Source organism: Natator depressus, chromosome 11, assembly GCF_965152275.1.
Source record: "Natator depressus isolate rNatDep1 chromosome 11, rNatDep2.hap1, whole genome shotgun sequence".
NCBI classification, from domain to species: domain Eukaryota; kingdom Metazoa; phylum Chordata; order Testudines; family Cheloniidae; genus Natator; species Natator depressus.
The window spans coordinates 25972025-25997240 of record NC_134244.1 but is presented as its reverse complement, the minus strand read 5'-3'; the positions used below and the strand labels follow the sequence as shown (position 1 = coordinate 25997240).

Sequence of the window (25216 nt, the reverse complement as noted above, 5' to 3'; positions counted from 1 at the left end):
AATTCAGGCATAATTTTTACCACTAAAAGAATAAAACAAATCTTGCTTAAACTATGTAAAAAAATACTTTAGTCCCTGTTATAATAGACATCAAATCTCCTTCCATCCCTCGCTTAAATTTAGGTACTAAAACCTTTATTTAAAAAAAACCAAACTTGCTTTACATTGTTGAAATTCTATTTATGAACAAACTGACAAGAGATTTAGTGTTTTTCCGCAAATTACTGAAGTCTGTTTTTTTTCCTACCCAATCCAGCCCACAACAAACATTTTATCTGCTCCCACTATTATGGCAGCAGGTCGTGTGGGACCCACAGGATCTCAGTCCTGCTGCAGGGCTCTAGATCAGTCAATGGAACTCAAAGTATATTCACTCTGCAAACTGACCTTACTGCCACCAAGAAAATGAACTTCCATACAAGAATGGTAAGATCATAGGTATAGAGTAGATAAAAACATCTTTCCCCAGCTTAGTCTGGACCTCATTAATAACCCATGAAGACTCTTTAAATTGGGGTTTCAAAGTCATCAAACCTGACATGAACCTTGTGAAACAAGGGATTACATGGAAACTGGTCTAACTTCATCACATTCATAATAAGCTGAAATAGCTGCCAAAGTAACATGGAGGGAATTTCTCTTTTACCTTTTTGTTTTGTTTTAAATAGAATTAAAAACGATAGGTGTCTAAATTAGCTGTTACACTCAAGAAAGATCTTGGAATCATTGTGGATAGTTCTCTGAAAACATCTGCTCAACGTGCAGTGGCAGTCAAAAAAAGCTAACAATGTTAGGAAAGAGATAGCTAAAAAGACAGAAAATATCACATCACTATATAATTCATGGTACTCCACACACCTTGAATACTGTGTGCAGTTCTGGTCACCCCATCTCAGAAAAGATACATTTGAATTGGAAAAGGTACAGAGAAGGACAACAAAAATGATTAGGGTTATGGAACAGCTTCCATAAATAAGAAAGATAAAAAAGACTGGGACTATACAACTTGGAAAAGAAATAACTAAGTGGGGATATAGTAGAGGTCTAAAAAAATCATTGATGGTATGGAGAGAATTTATAGGGAAGTGTTATTTACCCCTTCACATAACACAAGAACCACGGATCACGCAATGAAATTAATAGGCAGCAGGTTTAAAACAAACAAAAGGAAGTATTTCTAAAGACAATGCACAGTCAACCTGTGGAACTCATTGCCAGAGGATGTAGTGAAGGCCAAAAGTATAACTGGGTTAAAAAAAAAAGAATGAGGTAAGTTAATGGAGGATAGATCTATCACTGGCTAGTCACAAAGATGGTCAGGGAAGCAACCCCATCCTCTGGGTGTCCTTGAACCCCTGACTGCTAGAAGCTGGGACTGGATGACAGAGGATGGATCACTCAAAATAGCCCTGTTCTTTTCATTCCCTTCAAAGCATCTGGCACAGGCCACTGTCAGAAGACAGGATACTGGGCTAGATGGTCTGACCCATTATGGCCATTCTTAGGTTCTTATGTTCCCTGTCTGAGGCTTTTTTCAACTCACTAATGAAAAAGCAGTAAAATGTTACCACATCCTATAAGAATTTAGGTCAGACACCTATTAGAGGTGTCTGCCTCTAAACCCCAATATAAATCAAAAGGATTATACAAAAAAATGTTAAAGAACAGGAGTTTTTCTTGCCCATAACTTTCAGGAGAGACCCAACAGTAGGGCATGATTCCTTCCCGATCTTTCTCCAATAGGCCAAAGGGCAGGGTTTAGCTACTTTCCAGAGAACCTTGCTCTTGGCAAGGATTACATGGCCACCCAGTAAACCTGTGCTCCTACATCTGAGAAAGAGGCCAACTGGGAACTACCCCAAGCCACCTTGTCCCTCCCTACTGAGGGTAATCTTAGCCCATTCTGGTCATGAAATTATACTCTCAGACCCTGTAACATGAGTCAGTAGCATAGGCATTTTTTTTTGTTTCTTTCTTTCTTTCTTTTTTTTTTTAAAACAAAAGTCTTGCCTGAGACCCATTTCTCTCCCCGGACTCAGGGACCATGTCCTCATTCCCACAGGTATTGTTGCAGGAAAACCTGTATCAGAGTAGTAGAGATCCAGGAGAGTTCCTCTCACAATCCTTAAAAGGGCCTATACACACTTTCATAGTTATTGTTTCTGATTTAAAAATATAAATTTGCATTACATGACTAATATCTATATAAAAATATCCTTGCATTCCTTGCCTCCAGTTCTACTGATATAAGAGTTCAGCTGTCTTATTATTAATTATTTGTATTATTTGTATTATTAATTTGTATTATAATAGCACTGAGAAGCCCCAGCCACAGACCAGGACCCTGCCGTGCTAGGTGTTGTAGAAACACAGGACAAATAGTCAGTTCTTTCTCTACTTTCTCTTAAATATAAGAGAAAACGGATGGATAGACAGAGAGACAGGGGAGTACAAGGTAATAATGAGACAATATTGGTCAGCATGACAGACAGTGCTTTCTGCAACCCAGCAACTTAACTGTTGTCAGTATTTTGTAGGCTTCACGGCAGAGGAGGGTTTTAAGGAGAGATCTGAAGGAGGATAATGAGTTACTTTTGTTGCTGCTTAGGGAGGAATTCATTTAAAGCATGAGGGGCAACATGGGAGAAAGCACAAAGGTGCTTGTTTGAAAATTTCACAAGTGGACAGTGAAGACTGGCATCAGGAGTTGATCGCAGGTGAGAGCTGGCCTTTTGATACTTAATAAGAGATGACAGATAGGGTGGGGATAGGTTGTGAAGGGCCTTTAAAGTGAAAAGAAATAGATTCAGTTTGCTATGATAGCAAAAAGGGAGCCAATGGAGAGATGCAAAGAGAAGATGATATGGTCAAAGAGATGGGCTAGGGAAATGATCTTTGCAGCATCATTCTGAATAGATATGAGTGCTTCAAGATTGCATTTGTCAAGAGGTAAGGATGTTTCAATAATCAAGATGCAACATGATGAGAGCCTGGACTTTGAAGATGGACTTCCTTCCTTTGAAGTTTTTAAGGTCAGGCTTGACAAAGCCCTGGCTGGGATGATTTAGTTGGGGATCGGTCCTGCTTTGAGCAGGGGGTTGGACTAGATGACCTCCTGAGGTCCCTTCCAACCCTGATATTCTATGATTCTATGAAGACTTTATATTATATTTTGTGCATGGATCGGAAAGGCTGAATCTTATGTTATGCAGAAAGAATCTGCAAGACTTGACCTAGTCTGGATGTGAGGACCTAGAGAGAGGTCTGAGAGCTTGTCTTCACTACGGGGAGATTGATGCTGCTGCAATTGATGCAGCAGGTGTTGATTTAGTGGGTCTAGTGAAGACCCGCTAAATCGACGGCAGAGCACTCTCTAGTCGACCCAGGTACTCCAGCTTGCTGAGAAGAGTAAGGTAAGTCTGTCCCATTGATGCAGCACAGTGAAGACACCGCGGGAAGTCGACCTAGGCTACATTGACTCCAGCTTCGTTATTCATGTAGCTGGAGTACCGTAACTTAGGTTGAGCTACCCCGGTAGTGAAGACAAGCTCCCAGACAACAACTGAGTTAAATAACAAGGGAGATGGGGGCTGGCATTCATGAGTCCCTTTAAAATTTGTTAGCACTTATTAGGAATGAACATTCAAGAACAGAGGCACCTGTATCGATACAGGGAAATAAAATCCACCTGCAAAATTCTTCACCTACCATAAACTTTACAGTAACAAATAAGTATTTCCAGCTCACCTTATCAAGGCCTTCCTTTTTTATGAGTTGTGGCCACATCTAATGGCATAGACGATTAATGTGGTGATTATTAGGTCAATTAATAACACCTCTCAGAGGGGAAGGACGGTCTTGTGGTTAAGGTATTAGATTGGACCTTAGGAGCTCTGTGTTCAGTTGCTGGCTCTGCCACAGTCTTGCTGTATGACTATAGACAAGTCAAGTAGTAACAGAAGTTTGTCCAATAAAAGATATTACCTCACCCACCTTGTCTCTCATATACTTTGAGACCAAACACCACTATAGGCAAGTCACTTCATCTCTCTACACCTCAGTCCCCAGCTGTAAAATGAGTATGAAGATAATACTGATTTCTACTATCCTTTGTCTCTTTAAATTGTAAGCTTTTTAGGACAGGGATCATCTCTAACTTTGTATTTGGACATTGCCTAGTTCAACAAGGCCCTGAACTCAGCCAGGACCTCTAGGTGAGGCTGCTGCACAAAGAGTAAATTAATAACAACATTGATCTGATGGACATGGGTTAACTCTGGAAGAATTTGTTCTATCCTTCAAGCAGGAAGTTTCCCCTGAATCTTTCAGCCCTCATTTGTTAAGGATATTGGACAGTAATCTGACCTGTTAACATCCTAACCAGGGAATGTGTGACAAAATGTGGAAAGAGTTAAAAATGTGTAACACTACCTTTCTAAATGAGTGTAAATGGTTCCTCCTGGTTAGAATCATATGCACATTGTTTTCTTTCTTTTGGTGCATTCATATAACCACCCCACACTATTTCCCCCCCCTCCCCCCCAGCCCCCAGATGCTAGTCTCTTCTACCCTGTTACTATTTCAAACCTCAAACTTTTTCAAAACCTAAAGCCATTTAAAATGTTTCATTAATTGTTATGTTTCAATTACATACAAAAACTACATTAAAAGAAAATTATTTGTGTAGCACAACCATCTAGAAACTAGGTAATGACCCTTTATGCATAGCTCATCTTAAATGATCACTCTCCTTACAATGTATATTTTTTCATGGTCTGTGTGTATGTATAAAATCTCCTCCCTGTACTTTCCACTTTATGCATCCGATGAAGTGAGCTATAGCTCACGAAAGCTTATGCTCAAATAAATTGGTTAGTCTCTAAGTGCCATAAGTACTCCTTTTCTTTTTGCGAATACAGACTAACACGGCTGCTACTCTGAAACCTGTCTTTATGCATATGCACGATGTTGCAGTCTTTAATTATATGATCATATTCGATTTTTTCCGCAAGATCCCTGCCTCATTCATTGCAGAGGATGGACAGTGCTCTAGGAATAAGGCAGTTACATTTTCTCAGTCAACATGTAGCCCAATGCATTATTCACTGCACACCACCCAAACCCAGTACTGAATATGTAATCATTTTTTTTCCAAGTGTCTCATAAATATTAATGAATTTAATCTGCACAACTCCCCCAGGAGATAATGAATTTAGCTTCACAACTCCCTTGGCAGATAAGAAAGTATTATCATCCACAATTTACAATAAACACATGCATCATGATCAGGATTAGAACCCTGAATCTTCAGTACTGCAGCACAGATCTCCACAACTACATCTACTGGACTAACTATATTAGCTAGCAGCAAGAGAAAGCTGTTCTCCTTTAGTGGCTGGTTCACACAGGCTGATGCACCACATAGTGATACAGTGGGTTATCTATGCCCTGTTTTACAGACAGCATAGCCAAGGACAAAAATATGGCAGTTTATTTCTGAGAGGCAGTGGGGCTCAGTGACTACAATTTGGGTCTGCCATATTAGAGCTGGGATCTATCTTCAACTTCTGTAAACTCACAATGGGGTAGGAAGCACTGATTAACAGTGAGAGATGTGAAGTGAAGGGTATGGAAATACTAACGCCAGTCATCAGAAGAAGTGAATCTAGAACTCTAGTGTCCATGGCAAATGGTGGTGAGTTCCTGCTCCAAATGGTATCCTAGAAAAGGGGGCATGTGCTGGAGCCTTCCTGGATGTGGCTCAGTTAGCACAGCTCACTTTTCCCCTTTCCCATCCCTCCGCTCTTTCAGCCACAGCTGGGCAGTTTCTGCCCTGAGGATTTCCAGTGTCAATTGCTGTTGCAATAGTGGCCTTAGTGGCCCAGCCTTAGATTATACAGAGATTTTGTTATCCTGCAAAATTATGCTGAGCACCACAAATCAGAGATGGGAAATGACAATTTTCAATACCTTATAACAGCCAAATTTAAACAGGATTTCATGGGATGAACAGAAAAGGCCTGGCCCTACTCTCAAGGAAATTCCATGACCTAATTTCAAAGGCATACTGCAAGCAATGGAGGAGTTAGGATCTTTTGTAATGGAAAGTGATAGATAATCTGTATGTAGGGGTTTTTACCAGATTCCTCTATACTTCAGTTGTTTTTGAATAGTGTTTGCAATCAAAATATTACAGCATTGAGACCCAGAAAAATGAAATTGACTTAATTGATTTTCACTGCTCAAGCTGAGAGAAATGCAAAAAACATGAATAGTAAATTGGATTTTTTTAGATTTCACTTTTAGAGCCAAATTTTGTCATCCTTATGCTTAAGAGAACCTTGAAATAAAAGGTGCTATTTGTGGAATAAGAAAACATGAGTTAGGATGGAAAAATCTGACCCTCTGATCTAAAGTATTATTAAAAGCACATGCTAATAGCCAGCTATCTAGTTCTTGTTGATTCTTCCATTTGTCACAGTAACTAGTTTCTGATTAGTAAACATTAGGACTACTTGTCACTCAAACTGGCATTTAAAACCAATTAAGGAGTAACTGTTTCACAATGAATTAGCAACTAAAATATGTAAAAAACAAACCAAAAAACCCACAAAACTAAACTCAAATAAAGTAGAGTATCCAAAATCCACAGCACACTTCTTTGGCTAAATCACTCTTGTACATTGGTATAGACTGTATATGTCTGAAACTTCCTAACTTCTTATACAATAGTTATCATCCTGCTGTGACTTTGACAAAAAACTATAGTGGCATGGTATGGTAGTGGCTGATCCTACAAATAACACAGAAATGCAGATGGACTGCTAACTTTTAGTACCAGCTTACTAGTTATAGAATATGTTGAGAAAGTTCAGGTCTGTATAATTCCAAGGTCTGTCTGCTAAATAATTTAGAGGAAATGGATTTACCTCAAAATCAAAAGATAATCATCATCCCATCACTCGCAAAACAATGTGTTATGGAGGATTGGATTTGGTCAATCATTAGACAAAGGACATAATGCCATCAGTGCTCAATACATACAGGGAGTGTTACTGAAAGGGAAAGATGGAAGTGTTTTCAGTTTGCTGATATTTGGCTCTCTATCTCCATTTTATCCAACACAGAAGATGTGGCTGAGCTTCTTTTGCAGTATTGGGTAGTGACTGGGCATCGATTTGAATGAATTGGCAGAGGCTTAATCCAAAGAAGACTCAGATGGCATTGGTAGGTTGGGAGAAGCAGCCACAGAATGTAATAATGATTATGTTGGTTTCTGTTATTGAGGGTGTTTGCTTGCTGCTTGTCACTTAACTTAGCAATTTTGGGATCTTGTTACCCATCCAGCTGTTAGATGTTCATAACCATGATGGTATTTTTTCCCATCTGTGTCTGGTCAGGAGGTTACAACCTGCACTCTTGGATATGGACTTTGCTACCTTTATCCGAGTTTTCATCGATTAGACTACTGAAATGTGTTCTATATGGGGATTCCTCTTAAATCAACCCAGCAACTGAAGCTGGTGCAGAAGGCAGTGGTCTGCTTATTAAGCGTATCTTGCCATGACCATGAGCAGTGCTCCAGAGTCTGCCTTGGCTGCTTGTGGATTTCTGGGTAGAGTTTAAAGGTGTTGCTTAGGACATATAAAGCTCTAATCATATTGAGAAGTGATCCCTTGAGAACTCTCTCTGTCCTGTGCCATACTACCACAGCCCCATAACTCTGAAATTCACTCCCCTTGGTCTTAAATAGCCCCAATCTGTTGACCTTTAGGATATGCTCAAAACTGATCTATTTGGGCATATGTCTGGGGACAGTTGAGGTTTTTATCAGCCTGGACAGGTATATACATTTTATCTATTGGGAGTATTAGTTTTGTAGGAGCTAATGGGAGGGGAGCACTCCACGTTTTGTGAACATGATGCTTTGGTGTAAAGAAAATGTGATTTTAGTCTACTGCTGTTTTTGTCTTGGTCTGATTGTGTTTTTATCTGGTAATCAGTCTGAGACAGGCATACTTTTTATGCCTGTATGATTAAATGACAATATACATTTAGAAACAATTCATAACGTAGTTCAAAACTGTCAGACATTCAGGTACTCTTTTAAAAGGAAACCTACCTGCTTCAGGACTTGTTTGATTACAGCTGCTAACAATGCTGTTTGGTATCACTGGAGTGGAGGATGCGTGGATTCTTGACTGAGGTGGGTTCAGATGTAATGAATTTCCTAAAGCCATTCCTGACTGACTAAGCACCCCACAGTTCCCACTAGCCTGCATCTGATTTATTAAGCCTGCAAGATGGTTGTTTGGGCCTGGGCTAGTACCATGGACAAAGTTAGTGTTTGCATTCTGGCAGTGCATACCTTCCCCTCTTAAAGGTAAGCTCTGTGTCAATGAATTCTGAAGAGTGCCAGAGTTCATATTGGCGTCTGTAAAATGCATCTGGTTAGCAGAACAAGGCAAAACAGTATTTGAGCTCCCACAACCGGTGGTACTATTGCTGTTCATGTGAGAACTTTGACAACTCATGGACTGAAGTAACTGAGACATAGAACTGATGGGAAATGAACCTTGATTTTGCTTTCTTATCAAATCAGATCCAGGCTTAGGAACTCCAGAACTATCCAAATGAGACTGTCTAAGCAAACTCAATACTGTGGTAGTTGGTTGTTTTCTTTTCCTCAAAGGGTCTTTTTGCTGAGACATCAGTTTATCTCGTAGTGCTGCTCGACCACTTTGCCCTTCACTTGTTGGTAGAAGCATGTTGGCAGCAGGAGGAAACATGGTGTTTAAAGTGCTATGTCCTTCATTGTTGCCACCACTGGCAACAGCTCCAGAATTGCTACTGCTGCTATTGTTGTTACCAGCAAGTTTATTTTGATTTGCTAGCTGTGCTTTGGCTGCTGCTGAGAGTAAACTACTTGCTGGAAAAGAGGCAGCATTGTGCTGATTCAAAATCTGATTTAAAGGCATTCCCAGCAAACCAGGCTGACTCTTCAGGGGACCACTTCCAGCAGATGCAGTAGGAAAAACTGCATTGCTTGGGGGATTTAGTACATTACTCATTCCAGCAATTATCGGGTTAGGGATGTCCTTGTACTGATGAAGTCCATCAGGCTTGGTGGAAGGGCTTGATGGCATAGATGGTCTTGGAGACCCTATTGTTGATCTTGGTGACCTGGGAGGAACTTTGATACCACTACAAGATGACTGTGGTCCTACTGGAGGCAGCATGAAATTTCCATGATCTGATGATGTGGAAGATGAACGTGATCTTTGGGGAGACGCCTCAATCCTTCCAATCCCAGATGCCATCATATGAACTGGGGATGTCACTGGTGAAGGAGAGAGGGAAGTTGAAGCTGAATGCTGAACTCTTTGTACATGACTTCCATGGTTCATGTGACCAGGTTTTACAGTTGGCAAAGGGAGATTGCTTGGCAAAGGGACAACAGCAGGAGGCATGCTTACATTCATTACAGGTACCTGAGAATGGACATTAGAATGGAAAGTAGTTGGGTTAATGATAACAGGATTCTGATTAACTGGCTTGCTAGGAATAGGGTCAAGAATGCCAAGTGGATCCTTCTCTGATGTTAATGGCTTTTTCTGAAGAGCACAAGAAGGTGGAGGAGGTGGAGGTGGGCCTTGGGGTGGTTTATGGTGAAACATTGCTCGTGGTAGTTCCATACTAGCTGAAAAATTACACATGGGTTTTTTCATTACTGGGCTTTTTGTGGTCAAGGTTGGGGAAAGAGGTATATTAGTCCTTCCAGCCATTGCACAGGATGACTGAACTGGAGAACCATGTAGCATTAGTGAAGGTGGAGATAAAGGAGTCCTGTTCATGTGAACAGGACTAGAGTTGGGTGCTCCATGAAAATTGGAATTGTTTCTTGTGAAAACATCAGGGCTTCCAAGTGGATCAGTCCTAGGAGAGATTGAGCCATCTCCATATATCTGTGATCCTGATGAAGCTGGACTAGGCATTCCACCATGACTGCCACGATATGGAGACTTTTGTCCGTGATCGTTACTGCCCAATCTCTGCCTAGGATAGACAGAATGAAGATCTTGTTGCTGGCTTCCAGTCACTTCTTGTACATAAAGCCTACCCATGGCATTAGATGCCCCTATCATTAACTTGAAAGGAGTTTTACATTCTGGGATCACAGAATTTGTAATTCCTTCATGTGATTTATTCCTCATTGATCTTGGAGTTGCTGCTTGAGAAGGTACTACTGGAGTTGCACCTGATATTAAAGAAACAGTAATTAATATTTTGAAATATGTTAAAAAATTAAGTTTTGCACATTCATGTACATCTATAGCTATTACATATAAAAACAAAGAAAAAGTTATTTAGGTTCCAAAACAAATACTCAGAAGTTAGGAAATCCAAGATTTATGGTTGCCTGTTCAAAAATAGTACACAATCATATAATTAAAGACTGTGTCATAATGCATATGTACAAAAGAAGCAAAACTGAGATTGCACGGGCAATCGGACACAAGTCATTTCCTAACTTTCAAGTGTTTGACTTCGCTATTTAAATAACTTTCTTTTGGCATAGAAAAAACTACATCGTTTCATATTTCCCCCCCAGAAGATTGTTTTTACCTATGTTTTGTGCAACTGTAACAACCCTCCCTGCATCATGCATCATCATTAAGGCTACGTTTTAGTCACAGGTATTTTTAGTAAAAGTCATGGACAGGTCATGGGCAGTAAACAAAAATTCACAGCCTGTGACCTGTCTTTGACTTTTACTAAATACCCCTAACTAAAACTTGGGCCAGGGGGCCGCGAGTGCTTGGGGGGGGAGGGGAGAGGCGGTCTGTGGGTGCTGGGGGGAGGGGAATCCTGGGACCCGCGTTGGAGGGAGCGGCGGCATGCGGCCTGGGACCCCTGCTGGTGCTGGGGGTGGGGAGTGTTGGCAGGGCTGGCAGGCTCCCTACCCCTCTCTGACCGGCATGTCCATGCAGCTCCAAGCGGGAGAGGTGGCAAGGGGGGCTCCGCATGCTGCTCCTGCCACAAGTGCCGTCTCCGCAGCTCCCATGGGCTGGGAATGGCAGCCAATGGGAGCTGCAGGGGAAGCACCTGTGGGCGTGGGAAGTGCGCAGACCCCTGGTCCCTCCGCCTAGGAGCTGCAGGGACATGCTGGTGGGAGCCGGGTAGCCCCCCTCCCCAGGTAAGTGCCACCCTGCACCCCAAGCCCCTGCCCCCTCCCACACACCCAAACTGCTGCTGCTGGCCACTGTAGAAGTCACGGAGGTCACAGAAAGTCACAGACTCCATGACTTCTGGGACCTCCGTGACAGACACAGCCTTAATCATCATCAGGGTTTGACCCCCAAACTTTCAGCACTTCAACACAGGCTGCTACCACTTCAGCTATCAGACTAACTAGCTGGCAGCAGCAGAAGGTGGTTATTCCAAAGGAAAAATGGGCATCTGGCATCATTCACTGGGTGCAGTGGGCATATGCTGTGCCCAGTTCTGCTGTCTCTCTGTCACACCCCGCTCCACAGGAGAGGAGGGACTCCTGTTCCATATGGGAGGAGAGGATGGGCTGCTGGAGCCATGTACTGGGCCTGAGGGGCTTACAGGGCGAGACCTGCATCTCTCTCTCTCTCCCTCCCTGTGTTCCCCTAAAAGTAAGGGTAGCTCATGGCTGATGATGGAAAATATGGGACAGAGTCATGTGCCAGCTCTGGGAGTGTACTGGAGGTGGGGGCTCCCAGTCCAGCTCTTCCACAATTGTTGCCACAATAGCTGCTCTTGCAGCTCCTAGGCATTCCCAATGCAGTGTATGGTTGTGTTGCTGTTGCTACTTCAGCGGCGGCTTGGGCTGAGCTCTTTAAAATGTTTGTATGCAGTTATTATTTTGTCGTGATGCCAAAGTTTTCCTGTGGAATGCAAACAACTGAAGGGAAATGGTGATTTTTAAACAGTCTATAAGTCAGCTAAACCTGATTGAAATTTCAAAGGCCTGTTGCAAACAACAGAGACGTTCAAGCGTCTCAAAAAGTAAAAATAAAAAATCCCAAGAAACTTTTATAATGAAAAGCACTAGGCAACTAATCATAAAGGTTGCTTCCAGTTCCCCCTGAAATAAAACAAGGAACCATGAAAATAACCATCTAAGGCAAACAGGGCTAAATTCTCTCCCCAACATGCAGCTTGAATAAAGTGGGCCTTGTGCTGGAAAGTCTCTAGGCTGGATATGGTATCTTCCTAGTCCCCCACCTGGCTGCTCTCTAAGCTGCAATAACCCCTGGAAACGCTGCATCACACTCAGTAAGGGACTATGGCCAATAACCTGAAAGCCCCTTTTCACACTTACCGCTCTTGGGGTATGTCCACATAGCAGCTGGAAGTGTGCCTCCCCCAGGTAGACAGATTCACATTAGCGCTGGTTGAACTAGTTCAATTAAAATAGCAATGTGGATATTCTGGCACAAGTGACGGCTTGGGCTTGCCACCTGAATCCAAGCCTGCCCAAACCTGTGGGTCTGAACTCAGGTGACTAGCCTAAGCTGCATCCCTGCCGCAACATCCACACTGATGTTTTAAGTGTGCTAGCTCAAGCAGGGCAAAGATGAGCTAATGTCTGCCCAGGCTGGGAGGCAAACTTCCAGCTGCAATGCAGACATGTGTATGTAGTGGAACAACACAGGGCTTTCCACGGCCTTTATTTGGGCCATATGATTTGGCTCTTAAAGTGCTTCTACATTGATTATTAAAATGTAAAGTTAAAACAATAAGTTTAAATGTATCATCTTTTTTCATTAAAATTTGAAGTCACCTTTTCTGTCTCTAATTGTAACTGAGGAACCATATGGGTTTTTAATTATTTATATTTTAATTCTAGGCAATCATGTATATCAATATTAGCTTTTAAAAAATAGTATGCTGAAAGTACAAAATGGTAGGACTGAACAATACTTTGAGTATATGACGACATTAGAATATCAAAAACACAAAAAGAAAAAGCCAGGCCAAATTATTTAGAATGAATGGATATATTACTATGAAAAAGATATTCAAGTTTGAAAAGTTTAAACAAAAACCTTTCAATTAGGTGAATATAAAATTATTTATTTTGTCTTTGAATTGCAGAAATGTTATTGTTGTTGTCGTCGTCGCAATATTTATTTATTTATTAAGGATTTACAGTATGTAAGCTCAGTATGTTAGGATTTGAGTTCCATGTAGGGGGTTGGAAGGGGACTCTTTTTTCAGGGTGGGGGGGCCTTATTTAGAGTGTGTACACATGTGTACATATGCAAACGGTGTACTTTTGCATTACAGATATACTGTAAGTGCATAATAAATTAGGTAGTCCTGATTCCAGCCTCAGTACTAGTTCTCACACATAGATAAAGATTGCTTTCCTTTTCTACCTGCCAATATCTATTTTTTCTATATCTTCTATTTCCTCTTTTTGCCTTAGTGATGGCATCATAAGCAGCAGAAACAAGTACGGAAGCCTTTCTGCCAAGTTTGCTTACTTCTAGGTACTTGCACCTCAGACTGCATTTGTTTCACCTTACAGAGCACCACTGCATTCTTGGCATGCAGCCTCAGAACATGCAAAATTTAATTTGGATAAGAGAAACTGCATATTCAAATACATGCAAAGGTGCATATAAATCCCCCCATTGACAAGTAGTAAATTCCCACCTCCCCAGCAACTAGAGTTGCCAACTTTCTAATTGCAGAAAACCGAACACCCTTGTCCCACCCCTGCCCCGAGGCCTCACCCCTTCTTACTCCATCCCTGCTTCCTCTCCCCCACCCTTGCTCACTTTCACCAGGCTGGGACAGGGGATTGGGGTGCAGGAGGGGGCTCCGGGCTGGGGGGTAGGATCAAGGGGTTTGGAGTGTGGGCTGAGGGGTGGGGCCAAGGGGTTCGGAATGTGGGAAGGAGATCCGGGATAGGGCAGAGAGTTGGGGGGGGGGGGGAATGAGGACTCTGGGGTGGGTCTGGGGATGAGGGTTTGATGGGGCTCCGGGGTTTGGAGTGCGGGAGAGGGCTTAGGGATGTGACAGGGGTGCAGGAGGGGGTGCAGGCTCCAGGAGGAAGTTTAGTTGTTTGAGGTGGTTCCGAGCGGGGCAGGAGGTTGGGACATGAGGGGCTCGGGCTCTGGACGGTGCAAACATCAGGTGGCCCAGCATTTCCCGGGGATGGAGAAAGTCTGCGTGGCTCCTGGGAAGCGGCAGCATGTTCCTGCCGCTCCTCGGCAGAGGGGCAGACAGGGGGCTCTGCACACTGTCCCCGCCTGCAAGTGCTGCCCTCTCAGCTCCCATTGGCCCATTCCCCGGCCAATGGGAGCTGTGGAGCCAGCGTTCAGGGCAGCGTCTGTGGGTGAGAGCACCGCGTAGCGCTCCCCTGGCCACCCTTCCACCTAGGAGCCGGAGGGATATGCCGGCCGCTTCCTGGCAGCCACGTGGAGTTGGGCACAGAACCTGCCTGCCCCGCTGCAGCCAATCGGAGTTTTCGAGGCCCAGTCAGCTGTGCTGACTGGAGTTGCCAGGGTCCCTTTTCGAGAGGGCGTTCCAGACATAAACCTGATGCCTGGCAACCCTACCAGAGACAAGGCCACCATGCACATGCGCTGCAGTGACAGGACACGCCTTCACCCTAGTTGCCAGTCTCTCCCCACTACACTACTATGACAAACTGCCTTCCACTACTCCTTAACAGCTGCAGAAACTAACCCAGCCTCCACGAAATATACATAAATGTGTATGTTTCAACAGCAATCAGATGGCTCATTCAAATGCATGCAACATTTGACTCTGACTAAATTACAAAAACAAATCTATCCAAGTACATACCACAGAACGTGGCCTATAGACACATATTACAATGTATGCAAGTGTGCCTATCTAAAGAGGCAATCTTCTTATATTTGCTGGGGCACTTAGTTTTGGGAGGAGCTGTGTTTTGGAAGGGTTTCTTCAACTGGGAGATGGATAATAGTGTAGTCAGGAAGGAAAGTAGGGAAAACTGGGCAGCTGGGATTAGTTGGCTGGGGATAAGCATATCATTTTATTTCTTCTTTCCTTTTATAGAAATAGAATATAAAAACTACATGAAGAAAGCTACAGTACATTCATGCAAAGATGAAGCTGAAAATAGAAATGCACAGCAGTCACAAAACTCCGAAGTTAAGGATCCTAATAGCATTAGTTACATTGAACATATGTATTAAGGCAGACCTTTAAAATCATAAATGGTAATTAAAAAATACTAAAGTACATATGTACCATGTACAGTTGTGTCTGTTAACATCTTTATATGCATCTTAAATTTGGATTTTTTGTTACTTTTCTACTTTAAAATTCTCCTCCCTAAGGTTTCATCAGCATAGGGGGTTGAAATTAGTTATTTACTGTTTTAGAGAACTAGTTTCTAATTTTAAAAATCATGTAGTCAAATTAATCTTTCTTTTCTTGAATAATATTACTCACTAGTTCCACCCCCAGGACTAGTAAGAACCAGTGAAGGATGCGGAACTTCCATGCTTTTATGAAGTGTAGCCACAGCAATAATTTTCCGTTTATGGATGCATAGCTTAGTGACATCTTCATCTGCTTTAACATCTTCAGCAGTTCTCTGTTTGACAGCAGCTCCAGGATCAAAATTAAATACCTGAAAAAAATAATCCTAATATTAGATACATTCATAACAAAGGTAGCAAACTCCAAAAATATACCTGAACTGGAAATGCAATCAGGTTAGAACTAAATGTGCCTTAATTCCTTAAATAATCTCCCTCACATGTCTTACATCTCATGGTCCGTCAGCCTCTATAGCATGTTTTGGAGGATCTCTTGCCTCACTCCTAGACTGCCCTAAAATCTCCTCTATTGGATGCTGTTGGCAATCCCACCACTCCAGCTGCAGAAAGAGCCTGCTGAATGCAGACAGTGGTGGGTGCTATATACCTTCTTGCTTTTCCTGCTTCCACCATGGAGGGTTGGTCCTCTCTCACTTCCACCCATCACTCACATCTCCTTCTTTCTCTGTCCACCCAACTAGGGGAGACTGATCCAGAAAATGAATTCCTGAAGCAGTTCAACCAGCCAGCCACTAATCAAGAGAGGGCTGGGTTAGAAAGGGCATAGGAAAGAGCACCACAGTCTTGGTATGACAAAAAAGAGTGGCTGCCTAAGGCTGCTTGCAGTAGTAATGAGGCTACATGGTAAGGGAGGATGGAGGGAAATAATTTACCACATTTCCCTTTTGAGGTGTGTGTTTGGGTGAGCGGTGGTAGGGAAGGAGAAAGAATCTATGTCCCAACCGCATTGCAGCATTGATTACTGTTAGGAATAGAAAGGCAGCCCTGTAAACCAATGATAATTTTGATAAATATAGAAAGCAAATAAAGGTATGCAACCTGCCCTTTGTTTTATTTTAACAGAATTTTAAAGAAAACATCATTAGTGCACTATATAGTCAGTTAAAAAAAATCCCATGGATGTCTGGGATTAAGGATAATAGTTTACAATTGTACAATATTATGAATTTCAGGATTTTACCATTACTTGACCCAATTTCTGGATATTATATGAAAGCTACTCTTATATAGCTCTTTACTGCGTGTAAATATAATGAATAGCTATATAAGAGTGGTGGCACTCAATGTATACTAATAATGTATATTTTATAAGCAGAAAAAAAATAAATTATGGGCCAGAACCCAAAGGTATTGGGAATCCAATGGACGGTGCTAAATGTCATCAGATTGCCTTGAAACTACTATATTAGTTAGTTTCATTTTCTGGTTCTCATGCACTAGTACAATGCTATTGCATTACGTTTCCAACACTACAGGCATATGTGTAAACAAATGGAAAATTTAAATAAAAATAAAATAATGAAAAATATTTGTATTCGTGTTAGGTTTTATACTCCCCCTGCCATGACTCCTCCTTTCCTCCAACCAACCAACCTCTGTACAAAAACAAAAATATCCTATATTTTGGATCTTAACTGCATGATATGTCCTCATAAGTGTACCATTTAAATAGGAATGAAATTATGGCATGGCAGAAATAATGACATCAACATTTATTTGACAGGCACTGTAGCATACATATTTAAAGCTACTTTTTACCTTGGGAAGAATGAGAGGACATTCCAAGCCACATTTGCAGGTTCCATCAGTCAGCAGGTATGTCTTAACCTGCTCCAAGCAGGATAATAAAGACCCACTGGGACTATAAAGGAATAATATAAATGAATCAATACTTTTAGGTAATGGTTTCCATATACAGATATGCGAAAAATAAAAAAAAAATTAAGATAGTGAATCGTTCACATTTTTATTATGTTTGATATCTTGTTTTTCATCAGCAGACAGTATTTTATTGGTCAAGATCACACTACAGAAAAAAAAAATGCAGATGCAAAGTTGTTTGTGCCAGACACAACATTATTTCTGAGAAAACCACTGATTTTAATGCAGAAACAAAAAGGTGGCCCCACAGAAAAAAACCCAAGGTAACCAAATTTATCAGTATTTATTTATTCATATTGCAGTAGTACTTTAAGGCCTCAAACATAATTAAGGTCCCATTGCGCAAACACACTTATGGCCCTATAAGATCCATGGGTGGACTGTAGCAACCACATAGATCCCCACTATGAAGTCAATAGAGCTCCAAGAAGGTGCAGCAGTCCACCTGCACACTGTACTTCACCTGTTCAGACCCTAATTTAAGGAAGGATGTCACAAGAGGATACATAGGCCAGTTAAGTGTACATCTTGATTTTGCTGAAACTAAGCTTACAATCAAGAGATGTTAACTCCAGGAGGACAGGAGTTACATATATAGTTTTTGCTTATTATAGGTTTGGTTTTTCTTAAACACGGGGGCTCAAACCTCGGTTTCTGATAAACTAGACAATTAATACATACTTGGGGCTCTGTAACTCTCTAAAGAAGATCATTGTTTCCATAGCCAAAAAAGAAATCATGTTCCATCCAGACCAGTAATCCATGAAAGGAGGAAAGACTGTATAACTGAAATCTAATGCTCCTAGAGTGCTCTTTGTTACTTGGTTGTCTAAGCTTTTTATTAAGGAAAGACTAACAGAACTAGAGTGGGATGGCTGAATTCTTGGTGAATAAAAGAGTAAAGAGCCAATTGTATATAAAACTCCTATTTTGAACAAGCCAACAAACCAACCCTCTCTACTACATTGATATTTGGATCTAGGAGACAGCCGAATTCAAACACCAAAACATTAGAAGACTTCACATTTAAAACAGATAAATGAACAACTAATTTTAGATGATAAAAATATTAAGCTACATTCAGGGTCAACAACTGCATATGACATTTCTATATGACAGAGGTTTAAATTAATTAATTAATTAATTTTCTTATTGAAGTTGACTGGAGCATTCCAATTTATTTATGAAATAATTAACTTAACAATACTTTAAGTTTTTATATATAACACAGTCATATAAGATCTGAACTACATGGGATGTTAAACTTTTAGATTAAAGTTTTATATGAAAATAAATAAAATTAAACAGTAATTTAAAAAGCATACAACAAAGGTATGAGGCAAAAGAGTCAGGCTGGAAAGAAAAACGTATCCTCCTCTAAACTGACACATTTTAGAACAGCGCTTACTCCTCTGAAAAGACTCAGGCATAATTCTACTGTAGGATGATTAAAGCAAGATCCTCTCATTATTACTTCTTCACTCAACAAGTATTATCCCTAGTTTTCAATATTGTCTCTAGAATTCCAGAACTAACGAGTCACATAGTGCTAAATGGAACCGTTACAATCTGTTCTGAATAAGCACAGCACGGAACAAATTGTCACTTCGGTTACATCGACACTTCTGAGTTAATTTAGGTTCTTATCCATGTGTTGTCCCAACCCCCACTCTTCTCTATATAAAAAAACCCTCTCACCTGAGTTTAGTGGTGCTTTAAATACAGATTAGTTGGCACAGCTGGGAATATGAGTTAGCTCCAGGGCATGGAGGCCAGGAAAACATTCAAGAGCTTATGTGAGCTCTTGTAGGTCCTCCACTGGTACCTTAAGGAAACTGGCTACATCTCTGAGCAGACCTTGAAAGCTCTTGTAATCATCTGGGTGAGAAGGTGTAGATGGGATGATAGCAGCTGACATCACCTGATACTGAGCCCGAGGCTGTTCCTCCTCAAATAGTTCCTCGGGAGCTCAGATTCATGGGCTACAAACTGAAATACTGCAGTTTTCCTGGTATGGTGTAAGGGAGGAGGTTCTCACCCACAGAAGTCATGCAGAAGTAGGACATCTTGAGTGGTGAAGACAGCACAATGTTGGATTACTACAAGCAAAAGGGTCTGAGGGCCAGAAAAAAGATACTAGGGTATATGCCTTAACCTATACCCCCTATGAGATCTAAACATGTCTGAAGCCCTTGACACTTCCTCATTCATAAGGTTAAAAAAGAGAATATGTAGGAGATCCCTCCCTGATGTGCTGGGAATCTGAAGATGACAAAAAAAGGATTGTAGATCTGAAAGGCAGTGAGGAGCTGCAAAAGCTGGGGTGGTAGGTTGTAAGTTGAGAGGTAACAACACTAAGCCAGGAGCTCAGTGCTATTATAGTGGCAATATTTAGATCTGTGGAGTGCAGCAGAGATCCCAACTCATCTGAAACCTGAAGATCCCTCAGTACCACATACTTCCTTGGTACTGAGAGAAGTGGTCCCATAAACCTAGGGGTGGGAGCAGACAGCACTGGGGTTGACAGTGCTGATGAGTCTTGTTTCACACACTCATGCTGAAGTGAGCAGCACCAAAGAGACCAGTACCAATGGTATTGGTACCATAATAGCCAGTGCAGAAGTAGTGCTGAGGTAGCCCCTGATGCTCTGGCCTCTGTACCAGACACAGTTAAACTTTCAATCCTAAAGCGGTGAAGGAGTCCTGATACCATGCTCCCGAGGAGCTCAGAGTGTGGAGACTCCTTTCATTGGGAGCAGTGGGGTGACCTGAACTTTGTTTTTACTGGAAATTCCCAGCAGGCATTTGCCTTTGCTTTTCTCAGAGGGGTGATGCTCCTTCTTCTCTGAAGACTTAGCTTTAACAGTCCTACCTACATCCAAAGCTGGTCTTTGAAGATGAAGCCTGGGAGCTAGTGGATCCAGAACTCACAGAAGCACTTCTGGACAGAAGTGGAGCTTCTTCAGTGGTGCCTGCCCAACCCAGATCAGACCCCAGACTAACAAAAAAAAAAAGTTAGGCGTGCCCTCTTGCCTTTTGAAGTCTTCTTAGAAAAGGACTTGCACACCAAGCCATTGTCAGGGACATAGGCTCCCCAAGACAAAAATGGTAACTGATGTTTCCCATTGTTAAATGGAATTGCCACAGCACAAGAAGGGCACAATACTTAAGAGTTGGACAACTTAGTATGGGACATCTCTAAGCCCCAGGACTGGGAAGAAGTTCCTGACCAGATTTAAAAAAAAAATAAAAAAGGAAGGAAGGAAGGTAAAACTTCCATCTCATAGTCACGAGAAATAAGAAGGAACTGAGTGATGGTTGAGCCCACACCAGCATTTCTGACCTTGGTATGGGGGCATGATGACAGTCAGGTTACATGAGTGGCCCCAATGGACACTGCTGGCCAAAACACTCTGATCTCAAATGCCTGGGGGGTATGCGCACCCAGAGTGGACAAGCACGTGAAGCAGCAGCAAAAATTTGGATGCTTCCTGTTTATGGCTGACGGAAAGGAACTTAGCGTGGCTGGGGCTGTGGTCTCTTGTACTGTATTAACTCACCTAACATCTGGATCTGCAAAACAGTACTGAACATGGCATACAGAAAGTTGGGACAATTGTGGCCAGGAGCTGGAGATCTGCAGAAGCAGTTCTTGATGAAGAAGAATGGTGATATCCAGTAGGAAACATTTGCAAACCTTTTCAAGATTCATGTTGTTTACAGCTATTACAGCGATTATCCTCTTAACTTCCTTGCACAAGGAACAAGGAAGTTTAAAAAAGCTGTAAAAACAATGGATATTTGGAACAAGCCTCATGGTTAGAGGGAAAGCAGTAAACGTGGTATATCTTGAGTTTAGTAAAGCTTTTGATACTGTCTCGCATGACCGTCTCATAAACTCAGGAAATGCAACCTAGATGGAGCTACTATATGGTGGGTGCATAACTGGTGGAAAACCATTCCCAGAGAGTAGTTATCAGTGGTTCACAGTCATGCTGGAAGGGCATAACGAGCAAGGCATAAGAAGTTCTGGGTCCGATTCTGTTCAATATCTTCATCAATAATTTAGATAATGGCATAGAGAGTACACTTATAAAGTTTGCGGACAATACCAAGTTGGGAGGGGTTGCAAGTGCTTTGGAGGGTAGGATTAAAATTCAAAATGATCTGGACAAACTGGAGAAATGGTCTGAAGTAAATAGGATGAAATTCAGTATGGACAAATGCAAAGTACTCCACTTAGGAAGGAACTATCAGTTGCACACATACAAAACGGGAAATGACTGCCTAGGAAGGAATACTGCAGAAAGGGATCTGGGGGTCAAAGTGGACCACAAGCTAAATACGAGTCAACAATGTAACACTGTTGCAAAAAAAGTGAACATCATTCTGGGATGTATTAGCAGGAGTGTTGTAAGCAAGACATGAGAAGTAATTCTTCCGCTCTACTCAGCACTAATTAAGTCTCAACTGGAGTGTCGGGTCCAGTTCTGGGCACCACATTTCAAGAAAGATGTGACTTATGACATGACTTATGAGGAGAGACTGAGGGAACTGGGATTATTTAGTCTGCAAAAGAGAAGAATGAGGGGGGATTTGATAGCAGCCTTCAACTACCTGAAAGGGGGTTCCAAAGAGGATGGATCTAGACTGTTCTCAGTAGTACCAGATGACAGAACAAGGAGTAATGGTCTCAAGTTGCGGTGTGAGAGGTTTAGATTGGATATTAGGAAAACCTTTTTCAGTAGGAGGGTGGTGAAACACTGGAATGGGTTACCTAGGGAGGCGATGGAATCTCCTTCCTTAGAGGTTTATAAGGTCAGCCTTGACAAAGTCCTGGCTAGGATGATTTAGTTGGGGACTGGTCCTGCTTTGAGCAGGGGGTTGGACTAGATGACCTCCTGTGGTCCCTTCCAACCCTGATATTCTATTATTCTATGTGGACAAATTGGAGAAAGTCCAGAGAAGAGAAACAAAATGATTATAGGTCTAGAAAACATGACCTATGAGGGAAGAATGAAAAAATTTGGTTTGTTTAATCTGGAAAAGAGAAGACGGAGAGGGGACATTATAACAGTTTTCAAATACATAAAAGGTTGCTACAAGGAGGAGGGGAAAGAATTGTTCTTCTTAACCTCCGAGGATAGAACAAGAAGCAATGGGCTTAAATTGCAGCTTGGGAGGTGTAGGTTGAACATTAGGAAAAACTTCCTGTCAGGGTGGTTAAGCACTGGAATAAATTGCCTAGGGAGGCTGTGGAATCTCCATCATTGGAGATTTTTAAGAGCAGGTTAGACAAATACCTGTCAGGAATGGTCTCGAAGATAATACTTAGTCCTGCCATGAGTGCAGGAGACTGGACTAGATGAACTCTCAAGGTCCCTTCCAGTCCTATGATTCTATGATAAATCTAGGAAGACTAAGGCAAAAGAGGTAAATGTAAAGTATTTTGAGTTTGTATTACGTGGACTGAATAATAAAAAATGTAAGTGGTGTTATATCTGACATACTTATCAGCTATAAAAATCTATGTGAACAATTCAAAACAACAGAAAAGTAAGAAGCAGCACAGAATTATTCATGCTACTTTACATCCGGCCTAGTTAAAAAAATACAGTAATTAGAACTGGATACTGGAATTTATCAAACAAAGCAGCAACAAAAAACGAACGACAGGCCGAATTCTCAGGTGGTCCAACCTGGAACAGCTCAGTTGATTTAGACAGAGCTGCACCAATTAACACAAGCAGAACATTTGGTCTAATATTTCCAGAAGGAAAAATACATAAAGTTACTATACATCATCAGGAGAGTCACTGCCTTAAACTAGTATATGCTTTCTGTCATGACTAAAATAGATAAATAACTAAATAAATAACTAAATAAATAATAAAAAGAGCACACAATTTACATAATCCTCACCTGATATAGAGCACTCCATTTTGATCCACTCGACGTTGCCAGCCAACTGGAACTTGTACTGCTGGCGGACCTCCATCTTTGTCCCCTCCATCACACTCCTTTCCGCCATTCATTTTTCTGTTTCTGCTTATGACTCTTCAAAGATATCAACAGTAAGATGATATCCTTATATTACATGTCATTATGGCCTTCAAAAGAAGGACATTCAATACATCTTTACCCAGATTGTACAAAGTGCATTGGGAGGCTCCAGCTCAATTTGGAACCAAGTCCTTAAAATTTGCCATTTTTTTTTGCTAATGAGTCAGTTTCCCATTATAATGCACATTAAATATGCAATGTTTATTATGTATTCATAAGGATGAACTACATGGGTAAAAATGAGTGCTTCCAATTTAGGAAAATCATAATTCACCAATGCTCTATTACCTGTCAGAAAGGGGAGGGGGGGGAGTGAATTTCTTAGTTTGACAGCATGACTCCAAGCTTGATGACTGTCTAAGATAACTTGTATTTTGTGAGAGCTAGTCTCATTTTTACAGATATGAGTCAGAGTTAATACCTCCAGGTATTACACCCTTTATATGCCACATTCTTTTTGCTTTCTCTTTATCTTCCACTCATTATCCAAGGTGCTGCAGGTATCTTCTGGTGATTCTTTCATGACTTCACAATTCCAATAAAACAACCTGAAAAAACACATAGCTGTGTAAAACACATGCAGCTAAACAAATGTGCAATAAAATGATCTGACAATTCAAATACCATAAGCCACTTATTTACTCTCTTTCATCACCCAAGGCATGATTTTGTAACTTTTACTCACTAATATAGCCTCATCCATTTAAGGTGCTCAGAATCAAACCTTTAACCCTTAAAGAAATTTTCAAAGTAAACCTGAGCGGAAGTGTAAACTTGCAAATGTATATTGTTTACATATGAATGACACTGAAGTATTCACATATTAAATCTAAGAGTGTGTGATGTTAGTCACTAAGAGGTTAACACACAATTTGGATCAATGAAATAGCCCATTTTAACTCAATGGTAGTACAGAAGTATTCTCATACAAGTTGCAACTGAACCACTTGCCCCAGTTAATGGCTTAAAAAACTTATTTCTAAAATGAAATTTTGTTAAATGTTTTTAAACCAAAAAGTACTGCAGAACAGGCTAATATATTTGAGCTTTAATTCTACCCAAGTAATCAAATAAAAAAAAATGATTGCAAAAAATAAGACTGCATCACTTGATTTCTCAGTGCAGATGTGGTATCCTAGTTTGCATGTTCTTCTGCATGATCTCATCTGAGCACCTACTGAACTGCCTGATTGGCACAGAAAAAGTAATAAACTTGTCTCATAACATTATATTGTATGAGTAAGCCCTATTGTTCACAATGACATGAACTCCTGTTATCTCCCCAAAATGAAGACTTATAAGTATTTCAAGAGAGAATTAATTCTCTAGAAAGCAAGTTTTATTAAGGTGAAGCTGAATAGGAAAGATTTAGTTCGAACGCTAAATATACTGTAAAAGCTATAAAAACAATAGTTCTAGAAATCAAAAGGTAAGACACTGATGAATCTCCACAGCAGTATTGATCCTGTTAGAGCTTTTATTTTGAAATAGTTTAATGCTATATCTGCTCTATCTTTCTTGCTAACTATTATTTTCAAATACAATACTTTGCCTATTGAACCAGCTGATTGTAACAGGGAATGTGCTTCAAGAGAGAAACAGTTCAAATGTATTGCATATAAAACAACTTATGCCAGTGCAACATTAAGGTTGCAGAGAGAGAGAGAGAATGCAAAAATTAAAATTTCCTACACCAACACCGGCTTGTCCATAATGCAAATATTTTGTGGTATATACTTAAAAGCAAAGCAATTATAATATTAAGCTATGGATTTAATAAGAAAAAAAGAACAATCCCCCACCCACAAACACAACATTGAGCATTCTATAGGAACACATACATTTCTTGTATCATATGGATGTACTTAAGCAGTGCACATTCTTTGAACTGTGCT

The 25216-nt window shown here is 41.0% G+C and overlaps 1 protein-coding gene across 5 annotated transcripts in view; it reads right to left on the bottom strand.

Annotated features, from left to right (window-relative positions):
• The window catches only part of MBD5 (methyl-CpG binding domain protein 5), a 247306-nt gene that overhangs the window by 61830 nt on the left and 160260 nt on the right, over positions 1 to 25216 (bottom strand). For all 5 annotated transcript variants that reach the window (XM_074967320.1, XM_074967318.1, XM_074967321.1 and 2 more), the window contains 5 exons: positions 23743 to 23869; positions 23181 to 23315; positions 17136 to 17238; positions 15487 to 15667; positions 8123 to 10258 (listed from right to left, as the gene is read on the bottom strand). In XM_074967320.1, the coding sequence (XP_074823421.1) occupies positions 8123 to 10258; positions 15487 to 15667; positions 17136 to 17238; positions 23181 to 23293 (2533 nt within the window). In that variant the 5' untranslated portion in view covers positions 23294 to 23315; positions 23743 to 23869. The remainder of the gene's footprint in view (positions 1 to 8122; positions 10259 to 15486; positions 15668 to 17135; positions 17239 to 23180; positions 23316 to 23742; positions 23870 to 25216) is intronic.